Source organism: Salmo salar, chromosome ssa07 (assembly GCF_905237065.1).
Source record: "Salmo salar chromosome ssa07, Ssal_v3.1, whole genome shotgun sequence".
Taxonomy (NCBI): Eukaryota; Metazoa; Chordata; class Actinopteri; order Salmoniformes; family Salmonidae; genus Salmo; species Salmo salar.
Genome location: NC_059448.1, coordinates 32,351,631 through 32,361,764, shown reverse-complemented (window position 1 = coordinate 32,361,764; position 10,134 = coordinate 32,351,631). Strand labels below are relative to the sequence as shown.

The 10,134-nt window shown below is 42.3% G+C and overlaps 1 protein-coding gene across 1 annotated transcript in view; it reads left to right on the top strand.

Moving 5' to 3' along the window:
- Positions 1-9,341, top strand: part of LOC100196045 (phospholipase C, beta 3 (phosphatidylinositol-specific)) — a 47,401-nt gene extending 38,060 nt beyond the window's left edge. Inside the window, 1 exon segment of the mRNA NM_001141074.1 lies at positions 8,727-9,341. Coding sequence (NP_001134546.1) covers positions 8,727-8,768 — 42 coding nt within the window. The 3' untranslated portion in view covers positions 8,769-9,341.
- Positions 9,342-10,134: the final 793 nt, after the last annotated feature.

The following is a 10,134-nucleotide window of genomic DNA, read 5'->3' as shown; positions in this document are numbered from 1 at the left end:
TTAGACAGCCATTTTCAAGTCTTGCCATCGATTTTTGTTTTTAATTTAAACTTCTTTAATTCCGATTTTAAGTCAAAACTGTATCTCGGCTACTGAGTTACAGTTTTTTAATACAAATTCACTGTTTTCTTGGTAAGCTTCTCCAGTGTAGATTTGGACTTATGTTTTAGGTGATTGTTCTGCTGAAAGATGAATTTGTCTCAGTGTCCATTGGAAAGCAGACTCAACCAAGTTTTCCTGTAGGATTTTTCCTGTGTTTAGCTTTATTCCATTTATTTTTATGTTAAAAAAACAACTCCCTTGTCCTTGCCGATAACAAGCATACCCATAACATGATGCATCCACCACCATGCTTGAAAATATGAAGAGTGGTTGGATTTGTCCAAAACATAATGGACACATTTTTTGCTGTATTAGTTTAGTGCCTTGTTGCAAACAGGATGCATGTTTTGGAATATTTTTATTCTGTACAGGTTTCCTTCTTTTCACTCTGTCATTTAGGTTAGTATTGTGGACTCACTTCAACGTTGTTGATCCATCCTCAGTTTTCTATCACAGCCATTAAACTCTGTAACCGTTTTAAAGTCACCTTTGGCCTCATGATGAAATCCCTGAGCGGTTTCCTTCCTCTCCGGCAACTGATTCAGCAAAACCGACTGTATCTTTGTAGTGACTGGGTGTAAATAATCCACCATCCAAAGTGTAATTAATAACTTCACCATGCTCAAATGGATAATCAATGTCTGCATTTTGTTTTTTACCCATCTACCAATAGGTGCCCTTCTTTGTGAGGCATTGGAAAACCTTCCTGGTCTTTGTGGTTGAATCTGTGTTTGAAATTCACTGCTCGACTGAGGGACCTTACATATTTACATTTAAGTCATTTAGCAGACGCTCTTATCCAGAGCGACTTACAAATTGGTGCATTCACCTTATGATATCCAGTGGAACAACCACTTTACAATAGTGCATCTAAATCTTTTAAGGGGGGGGTTAGAAGGATTACTTTATCCTATCCTAGGTATTCCTTAAAGAGGTGGGGTTTCAGGTGTCTCCGGAAGGTGGTGACTGACTCCGCTGTCCTGGCGTCGTGAGGGAGCTTGTTCCACCATTGGGGTGCCAGAGCAGCGAACAGTTTTGACTGGGCTGAGCGGGAACTGTGCTTCCTCAGAGGTAGGGGGGCCAGCAGGCCAGAGGTGGATGAACGCAGTGCCCTTGTTTGGGTGTAGGGCCTGATCAGAGCCTGAAGGTATGGAGGTGCCGTTCCCTTCACAGCTCCGTAGGCAATCACCATGGTCTTGTAGCGGATGCGAGCTTCAACTGGAAGCCAGTGGAGAAAGCGGAGGAGCGGGGTGACGTGAGAGAACTTGGGAAGGTTGAACACCAGACGGGCTGCGGCGTTCTGGATGAGTTGTAGGGGTTTAATGGCACAGGCAGGGAGCCCAGCCAACAGCGAGTTGCAGTAATCCAGACGGGAGATGACAAGTGCCTGGATTAGGACCTGCGCCACTTCCTGTGTGAGGCAGGGTCGTACTCTGCGAATGTTGTAGAGCATGAACCTACAGGATCGGGTCACCGCCTTGATGTTAGTGGAGAATGACAGGGTGTTGTCCAGGATCACGCCAAGGTTCTTAGTACTCTGGGAGGAGGACACAAGGGAGTTGTCAACCGTGATGGCGAGATCATGGAACGGGCAGTCCTTCCCCAGGAGGAAGAGCAGCTCCGTCTTGCCGAGGTTTAGCTTGAGCTGGTGATCTGTCATCCACACTGATATGTCTGACAGACATGCAGAGATGCGATTCGCCGCCTGGTTATCAGAAGGGGGAAAGGAGAAGATTAATTGTGTGTCGTCTGCATAGCAATGATAGGAGAGACCATGTGAAGATATGACAGAGCCAAGTGACTTGGTGTATAGCGAGAATAGGAGAGGGCCTAGAACAGAGCCCTGGGGGACACCAGTGGTGAGAGCGCATGGTGCGGAGACAGATTCTCGCCACGCCACCTGGTAGGAGCGACCTGTCAGGTAGGATGCAATCCAAGCGTGGGCCGCGCCGGAGATGCCCAACTCGGAGAGGGTGGAGAGGAGGATCTGATGGTTCACAGTATCAAAGGCAGCAGATAGGTCTAGAAGGATGAGAGCAGAGGAGAGAGAGTTAGCTTTAGCAGTGCGGAGAGCCTCCGTGACACAGAGAAGAGCAGTCTCAGTTGAATGCCCAGTCTTGAAACCTGACTGATTAGGATCAAGAAGGTCATTCTGAGAGAGATAGCAGGAGAGCTGGCCAAGGACGGCACGTTCAAGAGTTTTGGAGAGAAAAGAAAGAAGGGATACTGGTCTGTAGTTGTTGACATCGGAGGGATCGAGTGTCATTGTATGTGTTGAGTACAGAGATGAGGTAGTCATTCAAAAATCATGTTAAACACTATTATTGCACACAGAATGATTCCATGCAACTTATTGTGTGATTTATTAAGCACATTTTTACTGTTGAGCTTATTTAGGCTTGCCATAACAAAGGGATTGAATACTTATTGACTGATGACATTTCAGCTTTTCAGTTATAATTAATTTGTAAAAATGTCATTCCATTTTGACATTATGGGATATTGTGTGTAGGCCAGTGTAACAACATTTCAATGTAATCCTTTTTTTATTCAGTGTGTAACTGAAAAAAAAATGTTTTGTTGTTACCGCCTGAACTTAAAATGGATTAAATGAAATTCCATAATGTCAAAGTGGAATAATGCTTTTCAAAACGTGTGCATATTAATTTTAAATGAAAAGCTGATATGTCTTGAGTCAGTAACCAATAAATTTACTTTAATACAAAGTGTTATGTTTGGGTCAAATCCAACACATCACATCACTAAGTACCTAACAACTCTTCATATTTTCAAGCATGGTGGTGGCTGCATCATGTTATCAAATCAAATGTTTTTGGTCACAGGCAGATGTTATTGTGGGTTTAGCTAAATTCTTGTGTTCGTAGCTCCAAACAATGCAGTAGTATCTAACAGTGCAGTAATATCGAAAAATGATTCACAACAATACACACAAATCTAAAAGTAAAAGAATGAATTAAGATATATGTAAATATTAGATTGAGCAATGTCAGTGGCATTGACTAAAATATAGTAGAATTGAATACAGTATAAACATAAGATGAGTAAAGCAGTATGTAAACATTATTAAAGTGACTAGTGTTCCATTATTAAAGTGGCCAGTGCAGCGTTGCGTAAACGGGTGGAAGCTGGAAAGGACTAGGGAGTTTTTTTTAAAGGATAAAAATAAAAGCACAGGCAAAATTCTAGAGGAAAACTTGGTTCAGTCTTCTTTCCAATGGACACTGGACAATAACCTAAAACAGCAAATACACTTGGGTTGCTTACCAAGATGACATTGAATGTTCCTGAGTGGCCGAGTTAGTTTTAACTTCAATCGGCTTGAAAATCTATGACGAGACTTGAAAATGGCTGTCTAGCAATGACGAACAACCAACTTGACTGGGCTTGAATGAATGTGAATGTTCTGGGAACATTCACAGAACCAATTTTAATTTGCTGGGTTGATTGTTGAAGATGACAAAGGATCATTAAAGTTTTTCCTGATTAGTTTATTCCAAAGTGGACTATCCCTTTTGACTGTAGTGAGCTTCATGCAGCCTAAGCTTAGTGGCTGCATGGCTTCATCCAGGTGGATGCTACATGTTTTTCGGAGGGCTTTACCAAGGAGTCTACGACTGGGGATGGCAAGAGTTGACCTGTCTCATGACTTGTTTCCCCCCTGAATCATCTGACCATCGTTTTCCCCCCTGCTCAACCCTTCATCTGGGCCTCAGTCGAAAGAGGCGTGGAAGGTGCAGGTGAGGAAGGTGCACATGGAGTGTGGATCGGACACAGGATGTGATCTGTTGTACTTGCTCCTGTCTCTGTGGATGACGTTGGAAGATCTTCCACCCAGAACTGTCAAAAGGCTAACTGAAATGTAATTTTTTTCTGTTATGAGAGCGTCTTTGAGATTCTTGCTGTAATGACATTTTTTGGGGGCGGCAGGTAGCCTAGTGGTTAGAGCGTTGGACTAGTAACCGAAAGGTTGCAAGATCGAATCCCCGAGCTGACAAGGTAAACATCTGTCGTTCTGCCCCTGAACAAGGCAGTTAACCCAGTGTTCCTAGGCCGTCATTGAAAATAAGAATTTGTTCTTAACTGACTTGCCTAGTTAAATAAAGGTTAATAAAAGTGCTATACAAATTAGATATATTATTACTTATATTCCATGCCCAAATTATTAGTGCTGAGTGATTTAACCAATTTTTTGTTTGTATTATTTTGGTTATTAAACAACTAATTGACCGATGTCTGTTTAATTACTTGAATTCCATTTTTTTTTTATTGTGATCCCAACGAGCCATTTCTCTAGAGAGAAATCAAATAATTTAAGAGCGAAATGATGTCAAGAACTATATGGGACGATGGGCTGAAGAGAGTTAAATATGCAACCTAGTTCAGTGCAGAAACGTGGTAATTAACTACAATGACCATAATCCATTGAGCCTGTTTTTTTTCCGGCTCGGACACAGATGGATACACTTTTACTCCTGCAACAGTACATGCTGCTGAATGAGAGAGGAATGTAGACAACAGTGGCGGTTGGTGACGTTTAAGATTAGGGAGGACACTTATTTTTTTATAAGGATGGCCTTATTTCTATTACAGCATATTGGATGACTGTCATTCATATTCCAGCTCAATGTAACACTATATGATAATATGATATATAATTTTCCCTATACCCACTATGAGGTTGCTACAACCTAACCTATGAATAAAAGATTATAACGTAGGTGCACAGGTCGAGAAACATTTTTGAGTAATCAAGGTGACAGACAGTGACACCTTCGTTACCGCCTTGCACACTTTTGCCTGCATATAACTGATCTAGGGTGTAATCATTAGTCCAACAGTTGCAAACGAGTTTATATTGGACAAATAAAAGGTATGTTTTTCCCATTTAGTATTGTTTGCTTCCATTTTAAGATTTTTTTTCAACAGAATTGTAGGAATGAATACACCCCTGCAATGAAAGTTCACTTTCATAGCCACCACATACAAACAGCATGATCATTTTGCTCATTGTATAATTCCTTCTCGCATCTACGTACTCTACTCCTCTCACCTTTTCCCTTGCATGTGGACTTCAGTGCACAACACATCAGCTGTCTGTGACCAGGTGAAAAAATATTTCCAAGCCAAACATTAATCTCATAACCGCTACATACAGCCTACTTCATTGTCACCATATTAGCTAACAGCATAGTCAACATAGCTACTATAACTAACGCGTTAGTAAATCTGCTACAATCATGCAGTACAGTGTACAGCCAGCAAGCAGTTTAGCAGTTACACCAATGGTCCCCGATGGCAAGTAAATTAGTTTTACCTCCTTAAGGCAAGGTAAAAAAAATCTGTCGTTCTGCCCCTGAACAAGGCAGTTAACCCACTGTTGCTAGGCCGTCATTGAAAATAAGAATTTGTTCTTAACCGACTTGCCTAGTTAAATAAAGGGCAAATAAAAAATAATAAAAAAATTTACTTGGAAGAGTTCCAGTGTTGTGTTGGATAGTCATAGCCAGCTAGCTAAGATAGCATCCCTCTGTTTGAGCAGGTTGTTTTAGTAGGCTAAACTGGCTAGCTACATTTGCCTTCTAGGCAGAGTTGCAAAGAAAAAGCTATATCTCTGATTGGCCAATAAAAATAAAAGATTAAGATGGGCAAAAGAGCAGAGACACTGGACAGAGGAACTCTGCCTAGAAGGCCAGCATCCCGGAGTCGCCTCTTCACTGTTGACGTTGAGACTGGTGTTTTGCGGGTACTATTTAATGAAGCTACCAGTTGAGGACAGTGAGGCGTCTGTTTCTCAAACTAGACACTCTAATGCAATTGTCCTCTTGCTCAGTTGTGCACCGGGGCCTCCCACTTCTCTTTCTATTCTGGTTAGAGCCAGTTTGTGCTGTTCTGTGAAGGGAGTAGTACAGAGCGTTGTAGGAGGTCTTCAGTTTCTTGGCAATTTCTCACATGGAATAGCCTTCATTACTCAGTACAAGAATAGACTGACGATTTTCAGAAGAAAGGTCTTTGTTTCTGGCCATTTTGAGCCTGTAATCGAACCCACAAATGCTAATGCTCCAGATACTCAACTAGTCTAAAGAAGGTCCGTTTTATTGCTTCTTTAACCTCTATGGGCTAGGTGGGACGCTAGCATCCCACCCGTGGTGCACTCCATCAACAGCAGGTGCATTTCAAGAGCGGCAAATTTGAATCCAAATAAATGTCAAAATTCAAATTTTTCAAACATACAACTATTTTACACCCTTTGAAAGATAAACATCTCCTTAATCTAACCACTTTTTACGATTTCAAAAAGGTTTTACGGTGAAAGCATAAATTTAGAGTATGTTAGGACAGTACATTTACAAGAGTTGTGTGTAATGTTTTGTCAATTCAAAGACAGGGTCACCAAAACCATAAAACCAGCTAAAATGATGCACTAACCTTTTACAATCTCCATCAGATGACACTCCTAGGACATTATGTTAGACAATGCATGCATTTTTAGTTCTATCAAGTTCATATTTATATCCAAAAACAGCGTTTTACTATGGCATTGATGTTGAGGAAATCGTTTCCCTCCAATAACCGGCAGTCAAGTCAACACCACAAATTAAATAATTAAAATTAGAAAACATTGGTAAAATATTATATTATCATTTAAAGAATTATAGATTTACATCTCTTGAACGCAATCAACTTGCCAGATTTAAAAATAACCTTACTGGGAAATCACACTTTGCAATAATCTGAGCACTGCGCCCAGAAAAATACGCGTTGCGATACAGACTAGACGTCATGTTGGGGAGATCTAAAATCGAAAATACTATGTAAATAATCCATTACCTTTGATTCTCTTCATCAGATGTCACTTCCAGGTATCACAGGTCCATAACGAATGTAGTTTTGTTCAAAAAAGCTCATCATTTATGTCCAAAAATCTCCGTCTTGTTAGCACATGATCTAAGCCAGCCGGACTTCTCGTCATGAACGAGGGGAAAAAATATATTTACGTTCGTTCAAACATGTCAAATGTTGTATAGCATAAATCATTAGGGCCTTTTTAACCAGAACATGAATAATATTCAAGGTGGACGAATGCATACTCTTTTATAACGTATTGGAACGAGGGTACCCAACATGAACTCGCGCGCCAGGTGTCTAATGGGCCATCATCGTTCCATGGCTCTTGTTCGGTCAGATCTCCCCTCCAGAAGACTCAAAACACTTTGTAAAGGCTGGTGACATCTAGTGGAAGCAATAGGAAGTGCCAAAATATTCCTCAGCCCCTGTGTTTTTCAATGGGATAGGTTTAAAGGTAATACAACACATCAGGTATCCACTTCCTGTCAGAAAATGTCTCAGGGTTTTGCCTGCCAAATGAGTTCTGTTATACTCACAGACACCATTCAAACAGTTTTAGAAACTTTAGAGTGTTTTCTATCCATATATAATAAGTATATGCATATTCTAGTTACTGGGTAGGATTAGTAACCAGATTAAATCGGGTACATTTTTTTTATCCAGCCGTGCAAATACTGCCCCCTAGCCCTAACAGGTTAATCCACGCATTTGTTACTTCTAGGTTGGACTACTGCAATGCTCTACTTTCCAGCTACCCGGATAAAGCACTAAATAAACTTCAGTTAGTGCTAAATACGGCTGCTAGAATCCTGACTAGAACCCCAAAAATTGATCATATTACTCCAGTGCTAGCCTCCCTACACTGGCTTCCTGTTAAGGCAAGGGCTGATTTCAAGGTTTTACTGCTAACCTACAAAGCATTACATGGGCTTGCTCCTACCTATCTTTCCAATTTGGTCCTGCCGTACATACCTACAAGTACGCTACGGTCACAAGACGCGGGCCTCCTAATTGTTCCTAGAATTTCTAAGCAAACAGCTGGAGGCAGGGCTTTCTCCTATAGAGCTCCATTTTTATGGAATAGTCTGCCTACCCATGTGAGAGACACAGACTCAGTCTCAACCTTTACTGAAGACACATCTCTTCAGTAGGTCCTATGATTAAGTGTAGTCTGGCCCAGGGGTGTGAAGGTGAACGGAAAGGCTGGAGCAACGAACCGCCCTTGCTGTCTCTGCCTGGCCGGTTTCCCCTCTTTCCACTGGGATTCTCTGCCTCTACCCCTATTACGGGGGCTGAGTCACTGGCTTACTGGTGTTCTTCCATGCCGTCCCTGGGAGGGGTGCGTCACTTGAGTGGGTTGAGTCACTGACGTGGTCTTCCTGTCTGGGTTGGTGCCCCCCCTTGGGCTGTGCCGTGGCGGAGATCTTTGTGGGCTATACTCGGCCTTGTCCCAGGATGGTATGTTGGTGGTTGGAGATATCCCTCCAGTGGTGTGGAGGCTGTGCTTTGGCAAAGTGGGTGGGGTTATATCCTACCTGTTTGGCCCTGTCCGGGGGTTTCATCGGATGGGGCCACAGTGTCTCCTGACCCCTCCTGTCTCAGCCTCCAGTATTTATGCTGCAGTAGTTTATGTGTCGGGGGGCTAGGGTCAGTCTGTCACATCTGGAATATTTCAATTGTCTTTTCCGGTGTCCTGTGTGAATTTAAATATGCTCCCTCTAATTCTCTCTTTCTCTTTCTGTCTTTCTCTCTCGGAGGACCTGAGCCCTAGAACCATGCCTCAGGACTACCTGGCTTGATGACTCCTTGCTGTCCCCAGTTCACCTGGCCGTGCTGCTGCTCCAGGTCCAACTGTTCTGCCTGCAGCTATGGAACCCTGACCTGTTCACCGGACGTGCCACCTGTCCCAGACCTGCTGGAACCCTGGCCTATTCACCGGACGTGCTACCTGTCCCAGTCCTGCTGTTTTCAACTCTCTAGAGACAGCAGGAGCGGTAGAGATACTCTCAAAGATCGGCTATGAAAAAGCCAACTGACACTTACTCTTGTGTTACTGACTTGTTGCACCCTCGACAACTACTATGATTATTATTATTATTTGACAATGCTGGTCATTTATGAACATTTGAACATCTAGGCCATGTCCTGTTATAATCTCCACCCGGCACAGCCAGAAGAGGACTGGCCACCCCTCATAGCCTGGTTCCTCTCTACGTTTCTTCCTAGGTTTTGGCCTTTCTAGGGAGTTTTTCCTAGCCACCGTGCTTCTACACCTGCATTGCTTGCTGTTTGGGGTTTTAGGCTGGGTTTCTGTACAGCACTTTGAGATATCAGCTGATGTACGAAGGGCTATATAAATAAATTTGATTTGATTTGAAATTTGATTTGATTTGTGAGTGGTCAGCCTGGGGACAGTGAGACTGGATATGCGCGGTCACGAGACTTCTCCATTTTTTTCTTTCAGCTTTTGAATGAATACAACGTTGCCCGGATGGAATATTATCGCTATTTTACGAAAAAAATTGCATACAAATTGATTTTAAACAGCGTTTGACATGCTTCTAAGTACGGTAATGGAATATTTATGTTCTTTGTATGCCATTTTTTTTAAATATTTGAGTTAACCAATGATATTAGGCCACACTTGGCCATGATTACAAACACCTGTGTGTCTTCTGACACTATATAAATGACTCATCTCGCAGTGTTTGTGATGATACCCTGATGAAGACAGCTTTGCTGTCGAAACGTTGGTTATTCAATTTTTGCATCTGAGCTCTTAGAGTGTGCGTCTTTCCCTTATTTTCTAGTTTTCTACTCCGCTAGCCAGCACCTCGCCTTTATAGGTGTGCGTTTATTTTTTCTAGATAATTCACCAAAGTTACCAGATTCTTTTGTAATGTTGGTAAATTAAAACAAAAATATATAATTTAACCAGGCAAGTCAGTTAAGAACAAATTCTTATTTAAAATGACGGCCTACCCTGGCCAAACCCTACGACACTTGGCCAATTGTGCGCCGCCCTATGGGACTCCCAATCACGGCCGGTTGTGATACAGTCTGGAATCGAGCCAGGGTCTGTAGTGACGCTTCTAGCACTGAGATGCAGTGCCTTCGAACGCTGCGCCACTCGGGAGCCCATAATTAACAGTTAACATATGTAAT